At 38.0% G+C, this 26,634-nt stretch overlaps 1 protein-coding gene across 1 annotated transcript in view; it reads right to left on the bottom strand.

Moving 5' to 3' along the window:
* Nucleotides 1-4,787: 4,787 nt before the first annotated feature.
* Nucleotides 4,788-26,634, bottom strand: part of FANCC (FA complementation group C) — a 60,487-nt gene continuing 38,640 nt past the window's right edge. Inside the window, exons 8-14 of the mRNA XM_058044212.1 lie at nucleotides 20,422-20,474; nucleotides 17,724-17,823; nucleotides 14,221-14,296; nucleotides 13,327-13,408; nucleotides 9,786-9,961; nucleotides 6,749-6,945; nucleotides 4,788-4,931 (exon numbers count right to left, since the gene is read on the bottom strand). Of these exons, the coding sequence (XP_057900195.1) occupies nucleotides 4,788-4,931; nucleotides 6,749-6,945; nucleotides 9,786-9,961; nucleotides 13,327-13,408; nucleotides 14,221-14,296; nucleotides 17,724-17,823; nucleotides 20,422-20,474 (828 nt within the window). The remainder of the gene's footprint in view (nucleotides 4,932-6,748; nucleotides 6,946-9,785; nucleotides 9,962-13,326; nucleotides 13,409-14,220; nucleotides 14,297-17,723; nucleotides 17,824-20,421; nucleotides 20,475-26,634) is intronic.

Genomic DNA, 26,634 nt, shown 5'->3' with positions numbered 1-26,634 from the left:
CTGGCTTTTCTCTCTCTTTTTGCAGACATCTGAAGCTGGTATGGAAGGGCAGCACAGTCCTTAAAAGAGATTAAAAGCACTTAAACAGTTACTGGTAGTCTCTACAGGGAACAATGGTTCAGATAGGAAATTTGTATCATCAGCTACCATTACAAGTTAGTTGGAAATAAAAAAGCTGAAATTCTGTTTTCAGAAAACCTATACATAGTAGAAGTTATGGCATCATTAGTCAAAACAAACAGAAGCTGCTTTCTCATATGCGAAATAATGAGTAAACTTTTAACAGTAGTAGGCAAATGACATTGCATGCACCTGTTTTGGAAGCCTCAAAATAAACTCACAAGCTAAGAAATAAAATCTTAAGGAGTGAACTGTACATGCAGGCTAACTGGCACATACACGAGACATCTCAACAGTGCAATTCACAATGTTAATCAAGAATATGTAAAAGCACAATCTCTTCAGGATGACATTTATGTGTCTGCAAAAGTTCATGGGACTAAAAAATATTTTTATTGAAAAGGATAGAGAAGAGAGGGTCATTGTTTCTGAGAGTCTACTTTTTTATTATCTGAGTCCATTATCTGACATAGTAGAGAAGAGTTATGAAAGAGGCTTTTAAAGCAGTAAGAGTTATATAGTTAAATATATAGTGAATATAGTTAAAGTTAATAACAGTTAGTTAAATATACAGACCTATTAAAGACACCACTGCTGGATTTTTTTCTGCTATTTGTTGACATGCAGGTTAATGGAATGTCATGTATGGAACTGTTGCTTCCTAATTCTGTCAGTATTGAATATAAAAATCACAGCTAGATTTCTACAGCTGAGTTTCAAACATGCTGGGCTTTATCTTTTTTGTCACTCCCTCCCTTCACACACATGCAAGAATATAGAATGCAAACTAAAGCACCACCCTTGCCTGTGGACTAGATCACTACAACTCAGCTAGAGCCAGCTGACATTTCAAATTTTTGTTTCAGTGGCTGCCAGCAGTCCAATGCTTATCCCTAGCTGGCTGCTGGCAGCTCAGACAACAGGGAGCACACTCAAGCCATCAGAAGGATCTTGTGAGGTTTATTCCTTCCCAGCAGCCAGACAGCTGGTTAAAGGAAGATGGCCAGTGCAAGCAAGGGAAACGCCTCCATGGCATTCACTAGCAAACAGACCACCTAACAGCAAATTCCCAGAATAGGCTTCTCTCTACTAGGGCAGCAAATGGAATGTCTACCATGAACATATTTTTTAAATCCAGGCAAGCATTTTAGAAAAAATTCTATCACAAGTAAGGAAAACTTGCCAGAGAAGTGGATTTAAGCAGCCCCCATCTGAGCACTGCAATGAATGAAGTGCCAGAGGGATGCTTCCAGCACCAGAGCATTCAGCTACAGTGGTTTCACTACTGGTGTTGCCCAACAAAACACGCTGGATGCTTAAGAAACCCATTGCAGACTATCAGGAAAGCATAAAAAATTCAAACGCATGCTCTGTGTGCTCATGGAGGACTCCTCCCGTAACATTCCAGGTTTTGACTTTTCAAATTGGGGTCTAGTAGAAAACTGTGTTTTAATGAGTATGACATTACTCATTCACACAGAACATTAGGTACTTTATTCCGACATTAGATAACACACCAATGAAACGGTGCAAATCTGATTTAACAGTATTTTGTTTAGCAACTGCAAGTAATTTGTGCTAGATATTTTATCCTATACTTCTATAATGCTAATGCTTCAGAATTTTTTTTAATTGTATCCCTGCTGAGCCAAACATATATCACAGTTTTCAGCTCACTGAAACAAATATTAACTCACTGTGTCTATTAACATCTCTTGACACTTACAATGCTGAGTACAGAAACTTAATCACAGATGCTAGCAGTAACACAATAAATGTTACTGTTGGTCAGCTAAATTGCAGTATCTGACAACACATGACAAAATAAAATACATTCTGCTTTGTATAGGCACTGTACTGAGATCTTGATTAAATAAAAGCCACAGAAATGACCTTTTTTTCTGCCTGAAGAAAATCCACAGAAACCAACCAGCACCATGCTGCAAAGCTTGCAGAATCCAAAAAGCTCTAACTTAGCAGTCTTTGACTGGAAAGGAGCATAATCAACAAAGAAGTAAAATTTACTGTCTGTATTCTTATTCAAAAAACACCTTGAAGCAGAACAGTTTTGAAAAGTTCTCTATGCACTGAACACAACCAGGGTGTGTGCTGCAGACAGAACGCAAGGGAACAATCTTCTTGAAGGCTGATTTCAGGACTTGTTGGCTGGTTCAGCAAAGAAGTACAGCCTTGAAGGCCCCAAAGAACACTTCCAGAAAGCAGCAATTACAGAGGAAAAGATGCACATTGGATGGATAATGCAGAAGCCACCATATGAGAAATCTTCCATTACTCAGATCTACCAAACTGCTCTGTAGCCTTCCACTGGCAAACTAACAAAAGTAGCTTCAACATCCCACAAAATCACAGCTTATATCAAAGTTAGATCATAATTCAAACATAGTGAAAGAGTAAGCAAAAAGAAACACCAACAACTTACAACCACTACGCTAAAAAGAGCTAAAAGAATGCCAGTACAGATGTATCTTTTCTAAGTTACACAGAGTACCAATTAGGTTTCTTACTTAGAGCCTCCTGAAACTAGCAAACCCTCCTTAGCATTTAAATCATTCAGTTTTTCTTAGGAAGCCAAACACAAGAAAACAAGAATGTATCAATTCACTACTAATTCTGGGCTTTTACTGCCTTCATTGTACACTTCCTTCCTCCTTAATTCTATTTATCCTTATTTATCGGCATAATGATTTTGTTAATTGAAGTTAGAAGAATTTTCATGCATTTTGTCAATGGATAAATAAAAACAAAGAAAAGATACTTAAAAATACCTGTCCAAAAACTTCCATATGCATCTAAATATTATACCCATGACATTCAACTAATTAATCTGCAAGAATTAGATATTGCAGTTCTTTGCTTATCTTTCTTCTACATAGTTAAAATTACATATAGGCACAATATGGATAAAACACATCTAAAGAGCCTCACATCCAACAACCAGATTAGACATTAAACCAAAAAAAAAAACAAAAAAACCCCCAAAAAACCACACAAACAAAAAAAAAATCTTTCTTCCTTTTAGTTAAAATTTTAGATTATTTATCATTCTAAATAGAGCATTCCACATCTGTTTTCACTAGAAGAATACCTCCAAGTTTGTGACCAAAAAGCAATTTGGTTTAATCCCATGCTTTTTAGTTACGGTATTCAGGGAACAGAAAACTGGGTTACTTGATTTTACTTTTTTAGATACATGTGGCTATTTAACAACAGAAAAATTGCTACTTATTTCTTTCTGAATTTTCATTTAAAAATATTTTTTAATCAAAAAAGAGAAAAAAAGTCCTTTCTTTGCAGACCTACATTATGAATTTGCTATTTTTCCACTAGCAAACTGACTGAGAGGGCATGTAACTTCCGTAATATGACTCACTGGGAACAAAATTGTAAGAAATCAGTTAACAGCATAACAGAAAATATCTTTCCACTTCTTACAGCCAAAGGACATTAAGTACACTGTTTTTCTTTCCCCTTGCTCAAAACAAATGCTACATTCAAGAAGCTTTATTAATTCAAGATACATGCTTGGATTTTATATGCAAGACTAGAATTCTTCTGCTACTAGAAAAAGTAGCATCTTTGAGTAGCATAGCACAGGCATTGGCATTACAGAAAAGTAATACAGGGGAACAAATTATGGAGGAAAGCTAGGATGCTCTGTCACTACTATTCTCCATGGTAATTTTTCTAGTTAAGCTAGAGACAGGTTCACAAAACTTCTAGGGATAAATACCTTCCTAAGAATAAAAAACGTAAGCCATTGCTACCTACCTATGCTCCTTGCAGGACTCAAAAAACCTAAACAAAGAAGTAAGCAAATTACTGCTGGACACAAAAATGAAGGCAATGAGTTGCAACCTTTATAGGAAATCTGTCCTTTTGAACTGGAAGATGTCCCTGTGTCTCTGCTTTGCTTGCCCTCTTTTGTCTGAATAAAAGCCCCATATTTCTTAAGTGAATAAATAATAGCATCAGTGATGGCACACTGTTAAGTGGGCTGTACTGCAAGCAATTTTATGCCTACAGTATCTTTTGACAAAGACCAGCTATTGGTCTAGTACTTAGAGGAGAATACTGTGCTGTGAAAGCTGCAGTATTGAAAAAAACCCACATTTAGCAAATCTGAGAAGAGTTTCATATTGGAAACATTTTCAAAAAGAAGGAAAGAGTTCAGGAAATATCACTCACTGATTTCCTGAGAATGCTATGAATCACTTGAGATCATCGTTAGTTTCAGCAAAGCAGAAGCACAGAACAAAACACTTCAGTAACAACTTACCAATCAAGCAATAGGATATTACTTACTTTAAAAAACCCACATGAGTAATTTGGGAGAAAAACTGATCCTCAGCCAGATAAACAACAAGGAGATGAGCAAACTACTTTAAATGATGTAGGTCTCTTGTTACAGAAGGTATTCAGAACAAAATTTTCATGCATCTTTAATATTTACTACAATGTTTCAAAAGATTAGTAATTCCAAACAACAGATTATTTTTCAGTATAGATAAGGGAATATAAATTAGCAGCTATAGCTTATATAGGTATCTTTCTGCCACTGGTAATCTGCAGCACTAGATGCTAATGGAAGTTTGACACCGGGATAAAGACCTGACTTGTTGGTTTGATAAATAGATCATATTGAAATTCTAAACTTTCCATGTAAATTTTTGAAGAAGTTCATTCATCAGTTTCAAAGTTCTTTGGTTTTTTTCTCCACTATGGTTAAATCTGTAAGCAGTACGGATAAGAAGGTTATAAACTTCTTTGCTTGTATCAGTTATCTCAGTAATCTGAAAGAAAACACAAAAAGTTAAATTTGGCAATTATGTTGCTAAATACTAAGAATCCTTCCAAATACTTGCAAGAAACCAGATTTTTTCCTCACCACTGAATATGTGAGAAACAGTTTCTGCCCAAGGTATCTCTTTCCATATATCCCAGTGGAGCCAAGCAACTTTGAGATTTCTGTTGTTGTCTCAAATTTAAGTGAAACAAATCAAGGGGCCAGAAAGTTTTTAAAGGAAACACAAATGGACAGTATCACCATCTGTAAGTCATTGCCATGGAAAAGAACTAAAAGCACATGAAGGTTCTGCATGTACTTGGGGAGGCAATTCAATTCTGTAAAGCTCTCAAAAGTAAAAATAAATACTTCCCCCAAAAGATGACAAAAAACAGGAAAAGACTCTAAGTTGCAATTTTTGCAGATCAGAAGGGACTTGACTCCTCATTATCTGTGTTAAACCTGAAGTTTGCTGTGCTGAAAAGAACCACAACCATGCATCCCAAATCAGTTCCACACCATTCTTCCTTTCATATATTGTCTTTAGTCCCTTTCAAATCACATGGAGAGCCTAGCTACACATTAGTGATTATACAGATACAGTCAAAATTAATCAGACTGATAAACAAACTGGCCTACAACAGTTCATGACCCCTCTGCACTGGGAAATATTCAGTTTTGAAAGTTAGTTATATTGCTATGTATAAGTAAGCAGAAGACTGTCCTTGGTCCTCCTGGAGGGATTTAAAGTAGCAGGCTAGTACATTACAGCATCACAGCTCAACAGCTGCACTTTCTTCATGAAGAGAAACTAGAAACAGCAGTCTGTAAAAATATATACAACCCCACAAACTTTATCATTATATTCTTATGCTGAGAAAAAAATTGATCATTTGTGAACTTGCAGCCTAGGATGTGAGGAATACCTTAGCCCTTCTTAAAGAGAAAAATGTTATGTCTCTTTAGTCAGCCAGCTGTATCAGAATGGCCTTACGCATGCCATATACCCTATACAGGTCTATCCATAAGACCACACAGCTGCTGAATTGAAAAACTTTTGGAAGTATTAAAACTACACACTGGCCCTGGACCTGCTTGCATAGGGGGCATGCACTTCTTACAAGATTATGGTTTGATAGTAAGGAATGGGTTTCTAATCCTACACTGAGATTGCACTGCTTATCTAATTAACACAAGTACATTTTGTAGTTTGCACAAATATATCTGAAGGCTGTCATCACCAACAGAAAGATACTGTGACAAGCTTCCAGCCTTTTACTCCTCTTCATCTCTTTTTACACCTTAAAAGACACTGTCATAGCTCTTAATTTTCTCCTTCCCTCTCAATTACCACACTGTTTTCTTCACTGGCTTTGCCAACCAGGCTTCTGCCACATCAATGCCAAGACCTAGTAACCAGCTGTCCCACCCAATGGAAAACAGCAAGAGAGAGTTCCATCATGTCTGCAGTAGCTGGATAATTTAGGGAGTGATTTTTTTGGGGAAAATCAAAATGTTTGCACATGCTATCTATACCATTGTAAATGAACTGTAGGTATCTCTTAACTGCAAACCATTACTTCAGCTGTTTCTGCATCTGTACAGTGACATCAGTAACCCTGTCAGTGAGATCAAGAAGTGAATGGAAAATATTTAACTGAATTTTAGCTGAAATGGATATGTAGCAAGTTAGATATGGCTGTTATAGCCACAGTCTCCTTTAATTCTCTGTGTTTTCTTTATTAAGAGGTAGAAACTTAAATAAAAAATAGTAAAATAAGTATGTATTGAAGTTAACCTGAAAAAAAGGGAAGAAACACTTACATGGTGAATACATTCCTGGGCAATCTTATGTCCACCAGAGGAAAACAGCAAGAAGTTGGTCAGAAGATGTGTTGAGAGTTGCTGGTTACAACACTGCTCTACACCTGTTACCCTGTGCACAGCAGCCTCCAGGTCTTTGAGAGAAAGGTCCCTGCAGCTGAACAGTGTCATTAGATGGTTGTAGACTGCTTGGGCTTCTATCTGTAGGAAATAATTTCAAACGGTGCAGGATCAGAGAAAAGGTGAAATCTATGGTATTTTACTTTGGATTTATTCACTAAAAGAAAACCGAATCTTCGGAGAAACAATTCAAACATAAAAAAAGTTTGAATTTAAACAGCAGGAAAGCAGGAAAGGAAGGGCTGCAACACATTTCTTTTATACTGATTCACACACACAAAGGTGGAAGAAATGGACATTTTTTTTCTTTGGTCTTACAAATGAAGCAGACAGGGCATCAAGCCAGGATTTTACCTTTTTTAATAATATAAGGAAATGGAGAAAATCCCTCAGAAGAACATGGTCTGATTTTCACATTGTGGGAAAAAGAACAAAGGCTCCTCAAGGGCTCATTTCAGTATAGCTGCTGTAAATCAATTAAATCCCCATGCAGTCTGACCTCAGCTGATAAAATGTTCTGGTAAGAATGTGCAATTTAACTTCTTCCTGTGTTGTTCACAATTTATGTTTTTATGTTGTGAGCTAGACAATAAAACCTAACTTTTACTGGGGGTAGGAAACAGAAGAGTTTGGCACCTCTAGAAAAAGGACTATGAGCAACTACTGAAAAAGAATAACAATAATTCTGTTCACTGAATTAAAAATTAACTGAAAAAAAACTTGTAGATAGAATGCAAATGAGTATCAGCTGCAACAATAGAAAAATACACCACTGCAGACCTAAAGGAAAAGAACACCTGTTTCTCAAGGATATTCACTGGGACAATTTTTTTCAGACATTTGTCCAACATTGACCTACCCTTTCAACAATTTCACATAATATAGCCTCAAAAAGCTGCTAAAAGCTCTTGCATTAAGTCCACAACTACATGTGAGGCACAAATGATACCAGGATCTACAGAAAGGTAACTGGAATTCCTCATGACTCTTTATTCCTCTGTGCATCATATGAGCCAGAGACTGCAGATGGAGAGTAGCTGGTCCTGCTCCAAGAGCTCATGTACCCTAGAAATCTCATTCTTAGGGCCAAACTCCAAGTTTTGCTTCCTCAGTGTTTCAGGCCCTAAAGATATGAAAGGAGTGCAACAAAGGAACAAATATTGAGAAACAAAATTTCTAGTCCTGTACATATGAGTGAACCTTAGTGAACAGCAAAACCAGCCTTTTTCTTATTTAAATAATTTAAGCACTTTGTATTACACTCTGGCTAATATAAAGGTGTTACCTAAAGTACAGAGCAGGAAGACAAAATTCTAAGTCATAAGTGCAAACCTTTCCACACAAAAATAATGCTGAATGAAAAGTACACCAGATTGACATCTACCAGAAGTTCCCACGGCATGCTAATCCTTAACTAGTGAAAGGTGCTGGGTTTGAGGTGGAAACCACTTCATTTGAAAAAGCTGAGAGCTTAATCTGCCAAAGGACAAATTTAAAAAAAAAACCCAAACACCTAACTAAAGGCAGAAGTTTTGCATAAAGTTGGGAATCCTCCTGAAGAAGCCTGACCTGTCCAAGAAAAAAAAAAAAAAAAGAAAAAGAAAAAAAATAAAAAGAGAAGTTTCAGTTCAAATACCTAAGAGAAGAATGATAATGAACCGAAATGTCAGACCTCTGGGAAAAGATGAGTCACTGCGTGGGCAGTCAGCAGAAAAGCTTTTTTGTTTCTAAAGTTTGTCTTATGTTATGACTGAATAACAAAATGGAATGGGGGACACACAGGGAGATGATTTCATATATGGAACAAAGTGATTCCCTTCTGTGGAGTTAGAACAATGCATTGATCTGCAGCTAGAGTGCAATAGCTTAAATCATTCATGTTTATTGCTCATATATTGCCTACTTTCCCAAAACTACGTTCTAAAAACAACCCTGATTTCTTTACTTCACCCTAGCTCTTACATAACTCCACTCAGTCAACCCTTCCCTTGCCTTCCCAGGCAAACCATCCCATCCCTTGCTCCTAGACTATGAGAAGTGTAAGTGAAAAAAACAATTGTAGGTGATTGGGATGTGATCTTCCATTTGTAGTGCCATCTGAAAAGCAGGAGGGGAAGGAAATAAAATATTGGATAATTCACTGTTGTACGTGGAGCATTAGATGTAAATTTAAAGCATGATTTTTACTACTGTGGTGTACTGAGCTGCATTTTTAAATCCACCAGAATCCATTTTAAATTAAGGTAAACTAGACAAGTTGCAGCCTTTTGAATTGGGCCTTTGTAGATCCAATTTCTTGGGCTAGTTCAGATTTGCATAATAAGTTTAAATTAAAGCTTTCAAGTATCTGCTTGCATACACAGATGCACAGCACTCTTCGTGCAGTACAGTGTGTAAGGTTAGAGCACTGCTCCTTCTGTTACCAGCCCAGCATATGGTATTATCATGTATTTGTTACTGTATCACATGCCAAAAACTGCAGAGAAATCAGAGTAGCTGGGGAAGGCTAGGATTCAAGACTGTGTTTGATTAAGTATCTTCACGGTTTCAACTGCTGTAATTTCTCTTGCTTCCTTCTCAGAAGATGCCATAACACAGGCATGCTGAATTCTGTCACACTGATTTTAAAAATACCATCACTAGGGTACTTTTATTTAGGACTAAAAACAGCCTGGTTATCCAAAAGAAAGCCAAGAGGGTGCTAATCTATACCACATACTTAAAAAGGAGGAAAAAGCTTTTCTAAATGTGAAAAATAAGAAAAAACCCAACTTTCAAGTTGTCCACTGTGACACAGTTCCCAGAGACTTTGTAAAGTCAGTATCTTTCATTTTTCTGATGCGCACTATTTGTTTTACAGCAATAAGATATAATCAGACTATTAACTGCATATTCCCACTTACTATCACTACATTACCCACCATTGTTTGAGTCCTTTGTTGATTTTCATTCTTAGGACAGTAGTAAAATGCCAGCAGCCACAGCACAGGATCTGGTTCTACAGCAGCCTTCAGTAATTGTTCTGCTGCAATATCCAGCCATTCTCCAAAACAAGCAACCAAAAACCAGATTTCAAAGAGGTCAGTAAGAGAACTGGAAAACAACACAGATAAAATTAGGTACCTCTCATTATTTAACATTTTTAATTGCCTTAAATTAACTAGAAAGGATGCTGACAGTTAATTAAAAAATATTTAAACCACTCTTCAACAGAGAATACCTTACCTGCTAATCATACACCCATGTACTACTTATTTAGTCTATTATCTGAAATCACAATCAAATGAGACACACCCAGTGTTACTACAGATTACTTTGACAGTACAACAGACCACCCTTAACAGCAGCTTCTAATAAACTGTGACAAAATATTATGTATGAAAAGATACACTTCAGCTGCAGGATTTCAAAAACTTTAAAATCATATTATACTCTTAACATACTGCTGCCTTTCACTTTCTCTCTGCTGCTTTCCAGGGTTATTTTCCGCTTTTTGGTAATTCATGAAGTGCATCTTTTTTGGTCATTAACGAGGATTTACATTTAGATGGACTGAATAGAAAGTTTTAAAGTATATTTTCAAGTATATCTCCCGACTTTTAAAATTCATCTTTTCTTAAATGAAAATTTTGAAGGTGTTTACAAAAGGATTATTGCTGTAGGAAAGGACCACCATTGATATCCGTATTTTCTCATGTGCATTCATATTAAGTCAGAGAAGACTAAAGAAAAGAGAAGCAAACTAATGGCAAGTGTCTCAAAGCAAAAAGTTAAACTAAGCATGGAAGGACACACAGAAGGACAGCTAGATTAAGAACTAGGAAAAATTATTTCTAATAAATTTGGAAAAACTTGAAATAATTAGATGGTTTTCTTATGTTTTATTCCTGGGGACTCCAAAAGCTGCTGTGCCACCTTTGCAAGGAAACTACAAGAAGACCTTAGAAATCCCAGGAATTGATGTTACCCTTATCTTGAACACTTTCTACCATTATGGAGCCTGTTTTGGAGTCATGTACCCTGCACTTCCATCCCTACTGCTGTTTCTGCCTGCTCTGTAGGGGCACCTATGCTCCACTGTCATTGACAAAAGTGTCCCCTCACTATTTTTGGGATTTTCCCCCACAAAATGTCCATAAGTTCATCAACTGATCAACTGATTTCTAATTTAAAATGTCATGTAACATTCACTGCTCACTGAGAGTACTACATATAATAATAAATCTCAGCACAGAAGCAATCTGTTGATTAGAAGGACACAGAAAGCATTTTCCTATAAGACTCACACTTGATATAAAATAACCCCCCTGAAAACCAACCTATATAAGAAGAGAGCACTGAGAATCAACAGGATATACTGTGTAACAGAATTTTTTTCTCCTCTGTAAATCTTATTAAGTCAAAAAAATACAGAATCAGGAATAAAGCAATAAAAGAAAACTGAATACGGTTTCTTCATGGATATTAGTATTTATAACATGTTAGACCATTTTCTTTCTAACTGGGAGGGGTTTGGTAGAAAACATAATTGTTGTAGGAGTTCTAAAGGAAGTAGGAGTGTGTTCTGGCAAGTACAATACTGTTCAAACTAGTGTACTGTTCAAAATAAAGGGGGGAAAAGACTATATATAAAGCAAGAAAGGGCTGGGACACAAAAGGAGAACACACATGGTTATACTACTGTAATGCATTATGATTGATGGTATTTGTTTTATTTATTTGTTCTAAGCTCAAGTTACGTGTTTCTTTAAAAAAATCAGGGTCAGCTATGGGTCGCAGTCCAAGGACAGAAAGGTTTGACACACTTCAGGGAGGAACAGGCAAGCACTGAACTGCAGCTCACACAGAAAGTGAGAAGCTACCACCAGACAGCCTGCCCTCAGAGGGAGCAACAAAAAGCTTTTTTCTGCCACTCAGCAACAAAAAAATAGGCCCCTGTGAGTTAACTGAAACCAAGCACGCTTGCAAGTATCTTTGTTCCAGTACCAGGGGGAAATCTTTGTTCCAGATTTCCACGGGGAAATCTGGGACAGAGTGGCTAGACAGCAGCCAGGCAGAAAGGGACCTGGGGGTACTGATTAAAGGCAGGCTGAATACTAGCCAGCAGTGAGCCCAGGTGGCCAAGAAAGCCCATGGATCCTGGCCTGTATCAGCAACAGGACCAAGGCAGTGAATGTCCCCCTGTACTGGGCACTGGTGAGGCCACACCCTGGGTGCTGTGCCCAGTTCTTCCCTGAATTTAGGAGGGACAGTAACATGCTGGAGCAAGTCCAGAGAAGGGAAAGCAAGCTGGTGAAGTGTGAATCAAACCCTCTGAGGAGCAGCTGAGGGAGCTGGGGCTGTTTAGTCTGGAGGAGGCACAGGGGAGACCTTACTGCTCTCCACAATGACCAGAAAGGAGGGTACAGTCAGGTGGGGGTCGGTCTCTTCTCACAAGCACCAGTGACAGGACAAGATGACAGTCTCAAGCTGCACCAGGGAAGGTTTACATTGGACATTAGGAAGAAGTTCTTCAGAGAAAGAGTAATCAGACATTGGAATGGGCTGTCCAGGGAGGTGATGGAGTCACTGTCCCTGGAGATGTTTAAAAAAGACTGGATGTGGCACTTGGTGTTGACAATGTGTTATTAGGTCATAGGTTGGACTTGATGATCTCAAAAGTTTCTTTCCAGCCTAGATGATTCTGTGATTCTACGATCTTGTTTTGCAAGTCTGGCTGGCCTTGGTGTTCTATGCTTATTTTTATATATTTCAAGTTTAAAATCAAAATTAAATTGTTTTTTCTGAATTTAAAAGCTGTTCAACATTCTTTGGACAGCTAACTCTCAGAGCAGACCTAAGCAAGCAAATTTGTATCCAAGCGCTATACAAGTCAGGTCTCATCACACTCCTTATAAGAAAGAATTACAAGGCAGCAGCAGATAGAGATGTATGCTTTTTCATTATTTTCATATGATCCCAGAACATCCCCTACCAAAGCATAATTCATGTAGACAAACAAACAAACCCCCAAGGGCAGCAGGTCAGAAACATGGAGTGACAGCCCAAAGATTAACACAACAAAAATGACACTGCAGTCTGGCAGTCATATTTATGAAAATAAGGAAGTTTGCAGTTTGGGCACTTGTACAAGTCTACAGAAAGCCAAGCTCCTTCATAAAACAGGGTTAAAAGTTTTGAGGGAGAAATGGGAGACAAGTAAGCATTTCCATTATGCAGCTAGATGCTCTTTGGAAGGAATGACAAGATTTTGTTTCCTGGAGGCTTATTGGCCAGGTAGATAGATGCTATAAAGCTCAGGTTCAGAAAGTAATCCAAGTCCTATTCTTAAAAATAAAGCCCGACTTAAAGAATAATAAGAAAATTATGAAATACAGCCGCTAAAGACTTCAAATGACATGACCTTTCACAAATTAACATGAAAAGGACAAAAAGTTTGAAGATTTTATACTGCTTACCTAACATTTTTATCTTCTACTATTGCTTTGAGCATATCCGAAATGTGTTTCACGTGATGAGACCAATACGTAGTTGGGAGTTCTGAGGATGAAGGATGAAAACAAAACACTTAAAATCATAGCCTGTCTACTAGAATGTAACACTGAAGCATTAAGGTAGTTACAAGATTTCTCCAAATTGATTAAGTTATAATGAAGTATTGAAAATTTAATTTCAAAATTTCCCAATTTTAAGCAATATCTGTTACTGTATTTCATACAACAATTCATTGATAAAGCCATGGAAGGAAGTACAGCTAGGAATATTGAAATGAGGCTTATGTTCCTTTGCTACCACAATATTAATATTAATATATAATCAGTGCAGTAGTATTTTTAGAGGCTCTTGTACAGATCTTTAATTATTGTCCATAAAAAAATTGTGCCAAATTGAACAGTGGTTTCTTGAATGTATGTATGAATAGGAAACCTGAAAAAAAGTTGGGTTTGCAACCTAAAATATCAGAATTCAAGACTCAGAAAGAAACAGAAAGCCTGTTTCCTGTGAAATACATGTGAGTTTTTCCATAATGACAATTACTGATATTATAACATAACAAGATTGCAGTATTTTTACAATCTTTTAACATGGCAATCATTCCTACATAATTATTCTTTCTTTGTTATTCACTTCTGATTTAGCTTTCTTTAAAGTTACATCAGTAGTATTGTTACATAAGAACCAGATGTTCCTGCAGAAAAATACATTAAAGGAATATTATGAAAATTGCTAAATCAAACACAGCCTATAAAGGAAATGCTAAAAAGTTATCTCTATCCCTTTTAAAGTTATTTTAAGACATATACAGATCTTGCAGACTCATAATGCTGCAAATACTTTATGAAAAAACTTACCAAAAGGATGTCTGACTAAACTTCTAACAAGAGGCTGGTGATGGTGTGGGAAGTAGGCCTTCAGTGGAAATTTATACTAAGACACAAAATTGTTATTTTAAGAGGTTTCTGGTCAGTTTTCAAAACAAACCCACAATGAATAATCTCATCTAAGGCAGTAATTAACAATACACACAGAGGCAAGAAAACAGAAAATTAACTCTTTAGTTAATTTTAGGATTTGGCATTAAAAGGGGGATATTTAGGAAATGCTTGCTTATAAAAACTAATGATTTATAGATTTTAAACATATATGCATCAAAAAAGATTCAGAGCATGAAGAAAATTATGTTACTAGTCTTACATTTTTCCCTGTAATCACGTAAGTTTTCATCCTTAATATGCAGAGCTTAAAAGAGACACTAGTTTTATTTCATTTTCCAGTGTAAACAGATTCACAGATGATATTAAACGAAGAAGTAATAACATCTACAGAATCTGAGGGTGTTGTGTAGATTATTGCCATCTTTTCAAAAATGGAAACCTAAACTTCTTAGGAACTGATCCAGCAGCAGGTAGGGCAGTCACAGATAACAGACTTGCCCTGTTTATCTGAGAATGTGTGACTTGTATGCTGTGAACACGGCTTGTGTAACTGAGACTAGCAGTACTAGCACACCTCTAATCTGTTCTGCAAACATGAACTACAGGCAGGTCTAACATGGAGCATGTAGTGCCAAGTGCAACACCAACTCCCCCTGAGACAGACAGAAAGCCAGCCAGGCCCACATGGTGATCACTGGCACAAAATCTAGCTGGAGTCCAGGGCACAGCAGGGTCAGCACTGGGCACAGTCTTATTTAACATTTTCATTAATGAACTGGATGAAGGGGCAGCAAGTTCCCTTGGCAAGTTTGGTGATGACACAAAACTGGGAGGAGGGGTTGATCCATTAAAGGGTTGTGCTACCATCCAGAGGGACCTTGACAGGCTGGAGAAATGGGCTGACAGCAGCCAAATAGATATCAACAAAGAGAAAGTATAAAGTCCTGCACTTGGACAGGGATGACTCCAGGTATATGCTGGCGGACACCCAGCTGGAAAGCAGCTTGCAGAGAAGGACCTGGGGACCCAGTGGACACCAAGGTGAGTGTGAGTCAGCAGTGTGCCCTTCGACAGAGCAGTGAGTGGCATCTCGAGCTGCCTTAGGCAAAGGATTGCCAGCAGGTCCAGGGAGGTGCTCCTTCCCCTCCCCTCAGCACTGTAAGCAGACATTCCAGCAGCCTAACCTGAAGTACTATGCCCAGTTAATGCTCAGTTAAATAAAGGGACACAAGAATCATTAAAGGATCAGAGAACTTCTATGAGGAAAGACTGAGAAGGCCTGAAGAAGAGAAGGCTCAAGGGGGATCTTACCAATGTATACAAACACCTAAAAGGAGGGTGCAAAATAACAGAACAAGGGTTTTGGCAGTGGTGCACAGCGACAGGATCAGAGGTAATGGCACAAACTCAAGCACAGGATGTTCTGTCTGTGTATCAGAAAACACTTCTGTAATTTATCTTTTCACTTCATTTTCACTGTGAGGTGGCCAAGCACCACCACAGTTTGCCCAAAATATTGTAGAGTCCCACCTGGACACAGTCCTGGACAATTCGTTCTACGTAGCTATGATCTGGAGCTCGGGAGCTGGACAAGATGATGTCCAGAGGTCACTTCCAATTCTCAAGCAATCTATGATTCTCTCATTTACATCTTTGAATCTCCACCCCATTAATCTTTCTGACAGCTGCCACACTGCAACAGAGATTCACTCTCCTATCACACAAACCTGTGAACTGCCAGACACAAGCCACTTCTTTGGCAAATTTTATGGATGTACGTTTGCCTAGAGTTTTTTCAGTTAACTGTCTCTAAATTCTGAAGGTCTCAGTGAACTCACTTCATTTTCTGTCATTAATGTTTCTACCATTCTTCTGCTTAATGCTACTGGAGCACCTTATGTCCCGTCAAGGGCAGTCAGATAACACAAAGACAGATACCTTATGAATATATGTAATGATGGTATGACCAAAGGGGAAAAAAGGGATCTGACTGACTTAAAGTTTAGGAAGCAATCTGTACCCGCCTTTTTGCAAGTTAACTAAAATTACATTTGATTCATAAACTGTGAGACGAGGGACTTTTAATTCTATCATTGAAGATAACTTAATTAGACCTTCATTACTTAAACAGTATACAAGCTAAATAAAGTAAACTCAATATTTAAAACCACTTTAGAAAAATGGGCTGCAGTCCATGTTAGCTGCTAGCTAGCAATGCCAGCAGGCAAAGCACCTTCACCTTCAAGAAAATGTATCAGCTGCACAGCAGGATTAGCTCTTGGGAGTCTGATGGGTGTGGAACCTCTGCGTTCTTTCTCACCCACTGATCCCCACCTGGGGCTACACAGTGTGTTGCTGCCATGCAGTCAGGGTGGCACAAGATCATCATGCACAGCACTAATGTATTAAGCAAGACAGCTGCCTGAAACCAGAAGACAAATTCAATCACACTGTTAATTAAAAGCCAGTATGTCACAAGTTTCGAGAAATCCCAGTATTCTCTTAATTACCATTTCCCTCAAAAAGATGCAAAAATTCATTTTCTTAAGTTTAAAGTGGAAGGTTTTAAATGACAGGTTCTTCCCAAACTTGCATCATACGAATTTGATTTCAAAAAACAAACAAGATTAACAAGATGGTTAGAATGTGGCCATGTGATTTGGGAATCTGAAGTCAAGTTTGCAACCTGTAAGTAAAGTAAGATTTTTCATATCTGTATTTTGAAATTTTAAGGTAAGAAACTGATCTGGCTCTTGTTTAAATTAGCACAAAACGAATTCTATTTAATTCAGTTCAGTAAGACCAGTACAAAAACCTGTGCAGCAGAAGAAGGACTAAGCTGTAAAATTTGAAAATTTAGACTAAGGAAAATTTCAAAGAGACCACTGTTGAGGGTCAGGAACTGAAACCAGTATGTATTCTGGGTCCCAGTATGTATTTCTCTGTGTCTTTTACCTTCTGAACAGACAAATATGACTATTCAATATCCTTCTTATAACTATTTAGGGGACTAGAAATGGGATTGTTATCTCTGTTTCATTTATTGTCAAAGACCCTGCTTCTGCAAAAGAAAAATGCATTTAGCATTTTCCTCCTTTTTATCAAAGACGAATGTTCATGTTCACTCTACAGGCAGAGACTTCAGCATCAGGGAAACAGAGCCAGGGAAAAGCACTTTAGGCTGATGGACTTGAGGGTTAAGTTAGGTAAACTGCTCTTACGTGCTGGTTGCATGCTATAATTTTATAGCGCAGGTGAAGATGTTTGAACTGAACTTTGGCATATCTATACAGCTACAGAGGGATGCTATTATTTATATTCAGTCACCTCTCCTAAGAGTAGAATTGGGGTTTTTTCTTGAAAAATTTTGCATTTTGTCACTGGAGAAAAATAAGAAAGACAAAGAGATCTTGACTAACCTGTTCGTTTTTATTCTGATAAGCCTGAAGGAAGAGCTGTGTAAACACCTGTATAATTGTCATAACTTCAGGGGTTCCATCAGTTTCCATCAGTGCATTCCTATGCATTGAAAAGTTAGATATGACAGATCAGATAATTAGTCTGCCCATCACACCACTGTTAACTGAATGAAAGAAAAAGGTATATTCTTTGTATGCTGTAGATTCAAACTGAGTCTGAGCTCATTACTCACTAACAGAAATAACTACTAACAGAAATACTAACTTTGCGGGCTTTTTAGATTTTATTTTTAGTTCAAAAAAACCAACCAAACAAACAAAAAACCCTCATACACAACTCCTACAAATAAATTAGACTTAGTAAATATATACAATATACATGCAGACACATAATTTACCCTACCTAAATAAGTATACAATTAAAAAGACTTGCATAACTTTATTAACCAAATTTGGTGTCTGATCAGTTTATTGCATTCAGAGCAACTACTCCCATGATTGAGTTCAGCATACTTTATAGTGTTTTGTGGCATCCCATAGGCCACTCTAGAGGTTTACAAAGGTAAGTGCTTCAACTTGCCTTCCATAGAGCAAAATAACCTTGAGCAAATGGAGCAAGTGGAGAAAAACACATAGCAGCAATTCTCATTCTCTTATTTGAAAGACATATAGTAGAAAGGAGAAAAATTTTCAAAGTAAGTTGACAGTGAGATACAAGTATTAGAGAATTGTTTCATTCCTCCTAAAATATATGAAGAGTTAACACATTACTGTAACATAGAAATGTCACAAAACTACAGGCAAATATAATCACTGGTAAAAAAACAAGAAATAGTACATGGAAACTCAAGATAGTCTAGGTGTATGGTCTTCTGTACAGCCACACAAGGCAAGAAAACATAGCAAGAAACATTGGGAAATAAAAGCAGTAAGTAATATCACTGTGATAAAATCATACAGAACAATTAATCTCAATATGTATGCAAATAGCAGGAGAAGTTATTACAGAAAGAGATACAATGCTTAGATCCATACTTCCAACAGAACACTAACCCCAAATATAAAAGAAATTTTGTGCCAGCTATAGAAACCTAACACAGTTTCCAAGCAAGGAAGTACATTTTCTTTATCAGCAGTTCTCTAAAATCTCATAGGTGATTACAACTAGAATAGTAACTTAACATCTGCACACCCCTTGATAATAGTTGTAAGGACATAGAGAAATAGAACAAAAATAAACAGAAGGCTGCGTAAACCAATTGGTCTGCAAAAACCAGCTAACATATACAGCTTCATGTAAGTATCAAGAGAAGGTGAGACAGTATTCTTAAAATACACCAACGTTTTAATACCAACAATGTAGAGGGACAAGCACACTAAGCAGAAACAATTCAAAGTAAAGAAAGGGAGCAGAAACGTAGGCTTAGAAACAGGAAAACATCGTTTTTTAAGACAATTTGAAACACTGATAGAAGTGCAAAGTTTTACCAGGAAATGCTGTGTTGGACAAAGCCCTGCATTAGCTGAGAAACATAATTTTATCCATTTCTATGTCTACCAAAGGGGAAGGATGCAAAAGAGTAGTGAAGTCATGTGTTTTTTAAAAAAATATTCCATATAGCATGACCTTAAATAAGCCAGGAAGCCTGGAAAAATTTTGTCTCCCTGTACTATCACACTATACAGTCTCCAGCCTAAGACACGAACACACATCTGCTGGAGTCACATCAATTTTTAAATGCATCTTGCTTTGGGAAAGTGATGAATCTCAACTCTTCAGAAAGTGCTCCCTGTGTGCAGACACACAGAGACCACAGCAGCAAAGGACTGCCAGGGCAGTGACTCCCAAGTGGCTCCACTCTCACCATACAGTGTCTACAGCCAAGCCTCTTCTGTTAGTGCCTGCACAAACCTGAATGCGCACACAGACACACTAATGCCCCCACACAAACAGGGCACCTGGGAGCCCTGTCTTCATAAGAAAGGAAACACTCGATGAGCAAAGGATGTCAGTCACTAAATACATTATTGCTGTATTGGAATTGTTAATACTGATAACCCTGGCAGTAGACCTACTTAAAATTACTAAGTATTCAGTCAAGTGAAAAGAAGAGAAAAGCCACTGAAAACTGAGTATAAAGGATTTGAAGCCCCTGCATGGTAACCAGTATATTGGTTGCTTCAAAATAATTTTAATACATTCAAAACTGAACTCAGTATTAATAGGTGGATTAATAGTTGAAGGCCATTTAGAGCATATCTAACATAAATCCTGAAATATATAAGCAAAATGTAAAAGAGGCTACACCAGTAAGTGCAAAAGGTTTTGCTAAATGCTACCTTCATGTTGGCATGGGCCAAACCATTTCAGCATTTAACATTTTCACCTCAAAACTGTATTTCAACCACAAATCTCTACTGAAGTACAACATCAATGACAAATTTTAAAGGCTAAAATACACTGTAGTCAACTGTACCAATGATTATTATGATGTAACTTTTACTTAAAGTTGATAAGATTTTTAACATTTTTCATTATTTTCAGTGTACTACACAGAAAGGGACTTTAGAGAATACAAGTGAAGAAAAAGATATCCTGAAATTATAATATGTTGCAGATTATAGTGCTGTTTCTGCTCTTGAAGAAAACCTCAGTGTTTAAATTTAAAGCCCCTCCCATAGTAATTTCAAAACTTACTTGAAAATTTCATTTACAATTCTGAAAATAGCAGGATGGCTTGCTGCTTGTGGCTGTTGATAATCAAATGAAAGAAAATTAGGTATTAATAAGGAACAACTCACACAACTGTCATTGCATAATTTACAGCTTAACTCATTGATGCTATTACACAGCCATTATTAAACTGTAACTCTAAGATCAACTCTCACTAAGCCCTCAGATTTTCTCAGGATTAGAATTCTTAGGATTCTCCATAGCAAGACCAAGCAGGCTCAACAGCTGACAAATGCAAACACCTGGGATCCCAAACTGTTTATGACAATAATCACTACAAATACTGAAGGCGGCAGACAGAAAGAACAGGTCGTTGCATGCGATTGCTAGAGGCTAGACACAGGGAGTAGATTTTCAAAAAGCCTTCCTTTCCTCTCTGCAGAAAATCCTCTCAGGATGCGCTTTGAGACTCTTGCTACATGTTCAAAATTAAATTCCACAAATTAAATTGATTTTATCACCTTTGTCTTTAATAGTTTTGCATGCATTTTCATCCCAGATATTTTCTCACAGTATAATCTTCTTCTGTGAACTTCAGTGTTGCTAGTACAAGCTAATCGTCACAGTGCATAAAAAAAAAAAATTTAACTAGTGAAGCCTTTTACCATGCTACCATACAAAAGACTGTTTTGAGAAAGTTGTTATATTAAACATGCACCAGTAAACAAACTGCTTTCTAATTCCATATTCTCAGGCTTTTATGGAACACCTAGAAAAAACCCCACTTACACATTTCCCAAAGCACTAAGTTAAAGTCTAAGTTGAAAAGCAAATCCTCACTTAGTGTCTCTGATGTCAGTGCCTGAAGATTTAGTAAGAATATAGTTCTTGAACAGCCTAGAGTAAAGCATGTTTAATAAAATGCATTATATAAACTTTAGGAAGCATGGTATTTATAAAATTTCATTTATCAATACAGCTTAAAGTGCATAATGCACTACTGAAAACTTGTATGCACTCATTTCAAGCTAAAAAGTACCAAGGAGAAAATTAACATAACACTGTAATAATCTATATAAATTATGTTTATAAAAATAAGCTATCATAATTATTATAACAATACTAATAACTATTAAAATACTATCTTTTTAATTGTACACAGGGAGAACAAGGACTTTGCTTGCTACGATCCGTACATGATGACACCAGAAACCAAACCACCCTTACTAAGAGCTGCTTGGCGGAGCTGCTCCTGCCCGCAGCTGCGGCCGTGCAGAGAGGGCACAGCTCTGCCCCGTCCCTGCGCTATGGAACGGGCGCCACCTCCCGCTCCAGAGAGGGGCAGCGCCCCAAATCCCGCCGGAGCAGCCGCGGAACCCCCGGCAGCGGCCTGCAGGAGGCACGGCCCCCCTTGCCTGGGGGTCTGCTTCTGCCTTCGTGCTTGGTTTGCTTCTTTCTTGGTCTGTGGGAAGATTGGACTGTATCTCCACAGCTGCCTGCTGGATCCAACCATCCTGAGGTGCTGGAGAGCAGTGGAAAGTGAGAGTGTGCCTTCAGTCCAGCTGATTCCGTAATTCCTCCCCTGTCTTTCAGACACTCTACCCACCTTTGCACGCACACTTCTCTGGTGAGGAACTTACTGTTGCTTATGACAGGCTGGATACAAACCAGAAAGGGTCCACCAGAGGATCAGCTGACAGAATGTGCTGTATACAACAATGAAAAACTCTGCACGTCTTCCTGGCAGACAGCAGCAATCTAACCGTATCCACTATCCACTAACTAAGAAATCATAGTTAATAGCCCCTAGGGTTTTATCTAAACTACTGAAATCAATATGATTGATATCTCATCACTGGTAGTCAAAAGGGAAAAAACAAAAAAACAAAATCCAGGCCCAAACTCCACTGTTACCAAATTTCACAAGCTTTTGATCAATGGACTGTATGAAATTAATTTGCAAGCATTCAAGAACAAGCATGCTGTGATAATGCAAAATTCTGCCCCACAATTTAAAGATGCCCTTTGTGTAACAGGTCAAGAGCATGCAGCACAATTCTGCTGCTGCTAAGAGCAGTTCTGGAATTTGGGAGGGATTATCATTTTCAGGAGGGATTTTAATAAAATTTTCTTCTTGTTGACATTATCTCCTTACATTTTCAAAATAAAAAGGCATTTTACATTTCAATAATCTTGTCTGCAACTATTCAATGCTTTTCACAGAAACCAAACCCTATGTATTGTTCAATCACTTCTAAAACATGCACAATACAGACAGCACAATACACACTAAACAAAAAGATTCAAACACAGAGAATTGGAGCTGCATGTGTGGTATTATGATAGAAAAAATGTACTTTTAACATAATGTTTTCCAGACCGTAGTCTTGAAGAACTATACCACTTATGTATCTGTATTATTAGAAAGCAGAATCTGAAACAACTTATTTATAACACAAAGCCAGAAGTGAATAAAAAAATAAGAAAAATACATCTGTATCTACAGTAAGCAAGTAAATGGGGGGAAAAAGGAGACAGAATAATCTGCTTTTTATTCATATCACAGAATTCTCTGTAACAACCACAAGAATAAACATGGGGAACTAAACATAGCCAAGGTCATACAGATTTGAGGTGGTAACTCTCAATTTTCAGACACACGTGCAATTAATTGGACATGACACTTCTAGAAGTTAAGGACATCTAACTTCAGGAAACTACTACAGTGCTGTATTTCAAAGGTTGTCTGCATTTTCCAATTGTATATTTGTATTTCTGAATTTTATTTTATATTTACCAGTTTAAAATAGGAAATGTTACTTTTTTCTTATAGGAAATGCCAAATGTGTTTTTATTTTGAAGAATTTATTTTTAAAGCACAAATATATTTTTACAGGAGTTTTAAAAGTCCCTGAATCTATCAACATTAGGAGTAATTTTCTCTACCCTTCTTCTTTTCTTCCCCATTAATGCCTCTTTTATTGGCCCTGTACATTGGAGAGTATTTTTACTGTAGAGCTCAGGGACAGTGGGGATAAGGCTGAGTGCCTGTGGGTGACAGTCAGAGGGAAGGCCCACAAGGCAGAGATCCTGCTGGGAGTCTGTCACAGACCCCCCAGCCAGGATGAAGTGAAATATTCCATCAGTGGATGTTTCGTGGTCACTGGCCCTTGTTCTTGTGGGAGACTTTAACTTGACAAATGTCTGCTGGAAGCTCAACACAGTGGAGAGGAGACATTCTAGGAGGTTCCTGCAGTGTGTGGAAGGTAAATTCCAGACACAGCCTGTAAGGGAGCCTACCAGGGCATGCCCAGCCAGACCTGCTGCTCACAAACAGGGAAGGGCTGTGGGACTGTGGTGGTCAGAGACCACCTTGGGCACACTGACCATGGAATGACAGAGTTTCTCTGTTCTTGGTGAAGTAAGGAAGGGATCAACAGAACCTCTACCTTGGACTTCCAGAGGGCAGACTTTGGCCTGTTCAGGACACTGGTTCAGAGAGTCCCTCAGGTAACTGTTCTTAAAAACAAAGGGGTCCAGGAAGGCTGGACATCCTGTAAGAAGAAAATTTTAAAGGCACAGGAGCAGGCCATCTCCATGTGCCAACAGATGAGATGGCATGGGAACTCAGAGAAAAAAGGAGAGCTTATGACCTTTGGAAGAAGGGGCAGGCAACTCTTATTAGGTCATACAGAAAGAAAACTAGAAAGACAAAACCTCAACTAGAACTCAATCTGGCCACTGCTGCGAAAAATTATAGAAAGTGTTTTTACAAATACTTTAATTACAAAAGGAGGGCCAAGAAATATCTCCATCCTTTACTGGACACGGAAGGAAGAGAATCCCCTGCTGGGGATGAGGAAAAGGCTGGGTACTTAATGCTTTCCTTACCACAGTCTTTAACAGAAAGCTCCATTATCCTCAGCCCCCCCTGAGCAGGTAGACAGGGATGGGGAGCAGAACAGAGCCCCTGCAACCCAGCAGGTAGTTATGAGTGACCTGCTCTGCCACACAATCACAAGTCTGTGGCTTCAGACAGGATCCATCCAAGGGTACTGAAGGAGCTCGCAGAAATGCTCATTAAGCTGCTCTCCATCATTTATCATTAGTCCTGGCTGATGTCTCAGATGTCTGAAGGTTGGCCAGTGTAACACCCACCTACAAGAATGGTGGAAGGGTGGCCTGTCAGCCTGACCTTGGTGCCAGGAAAGGTTATGGATCAGGTGACCTTGTGCACCATCACACTGCACATATAGGACAATCAAGAGATCAGGTCCAGCCAACAGGGATTTGGGACAGGCTGCCTGACCAACCTAATTGCCTTTTATGACCAGATGACCTGCCTATTGGGTGACAGAAAGTTTGTGGATATTGTCTACCCAGACTTTAGCAAAGCACCTCATTGCAAGGGCACTGAGGGGCTGCAGCAAGTGCAGAGAAGAGCAACGGAGCTGGTGAAGGGTCTGGAACATCCTGTGAAGAGCAGCTGAGGGAGCTGGGGTTGTTCAGCCTGGAGAAAAGGAGGCTCAGGGGTGACCTCATCACTCTCTGCAACTGCCTGAGAGGAGGGTGCAGCCAGGTGAGGATCAGTCTCTTCTCCTAGGCAACCAGTGACAGGACAAGAGGACAGAATATCAACTTCTGTGTAGATCACTAATAATTTTGTCAGTTAAACATTAGAACAGGCTGCCCAGGGAGGTGTTGGGAGTCACCATCTCTGGAAATGTTCTAAAAACAACTGGATGTAGCACTTAAGAGTCGTATTTAGTTGACATGGTGGTTCTCTCAAAGATTGGACTCAATGATCTTGGAGGTCTTTTTCAACCCTAACAATTCTACCCTTCTATGCTAACAAGATAGAAAATAAAATGCAACAAGAACAGATGGCTCATAAAGAAGAAGACGACAACAAATTTTAAGCCCTCTCAACCTATTGCACTTTTCTTGCAACACACTTTTGAAACAAATAAAACTACTTTGGAAAGCTATCTCAGAATCAAACAGAAACTAAATGACACCAATTTGATCACATCTGTTTTTAAATACATGGGTTTTAAAAATCTGTGTATACATATATCTATCCATTCCTGGTAAAACATAAAATACTAGTATGTGTATTTACTGTACGTTTAGTTGTTAATACAGACATACAAATCCTAAAGTTACTTCAGAAAGGAAGACATCCACTCACCCACTCAATTTCAAAGAAGCTAAGAGACCATCTGTGATGGTCACTTCAATTGTTTTTACTACTTCTGAGTAACTATAGAATTTCCAATACTAATTTCAGTTTAGCCACAAACATACAAACATAATAGCATGCCATACAAACACAAGTTAGTGGACCATCACACAACAATTACTCTTGGAATTAAAATATGTGAGTAGTACATATCAAGTTTATTTCATCAGGGAAGTACAGTAGTTTACAACTATCTGTGTGCCTTAGATCTCGGTGAGGTTTATGTGCAGTATGATTATTGTATTAAGACACTTTATTTAGGTAAGTTACTCTGATAATGAAATTATGAAATAGCTGATTGAAGTTTCCTTCTTAAAATGTACTATAATCAAATCACTAACATCACTGACTATTTGTCCTCTAAAGGTTTTCTTCTAGGTAGGAAAGTAGAAATCTAGTTTTGTCTCATGATTCCACTATTACCATATCCATAAGGTAAACAGAGCTTACATCCTAAACACCAAAATCCAACTGCCAAAAAGTTCAGCTCCACATTCCTAAAAAAGTATTTAAATATCCTTTAGGCAAGCTAAATTAATATACTGTTGGCTTCAAAGTGCTGACTAATTTAATGTCACACAAGTATCTTTACAGTAAAATGAACATGTTGTACAAAACACCATTACCCATCTAGACCACTATTTCAGGATCACATTATTTTCCTTCTATACTGCCTCTCTGAAGCTTCTCATCCAGCTGTTTTTACCTGTTATGCCATCTCGCATATATGCACCCTGCCTCTTATCAATGCCTATCAATCCAGCTGCCTACTGCTCTCTTCTTTACAGCTCCATTCATTCCATTCTTTGTCCACAGGATGTCCTCTCTAAACCAGCTTTCAAAGCTGCTGCACTGGTCTTGTGAATATCTTATTTTGAAACCACAAAGTCTTTGGAGCAGAGGCAAGTAAAGGCAACCTAATTGTGCTAGCACAGTAATGTTCCATTCTTTTCAGAGATCAGGATGTGAAGGAAACTGAAAGATGAAGATTTTTA

The sequence above is a fragment of the Melospiza georgiana genome, chromosome Z, assembly GCF_028018845.1.
Source record: "Melospiza georgiana isolate bMelGeo1 chromosome Z, bMelGeo1.pri, whole genome shotgun sequence".
In the NCBI taxonomy this organism is placed as follows: domain Eukaryota; kingdom Metazoa; phylum Chordata; class Aves; order Passeriformes; family Passerellidae; genus Melospiza; species Melospiza georgiana.
Note: the sequence above shows the minus strand (reverse complement) of the source record. Positions and strands in the feature narration are given on the sequence as shown.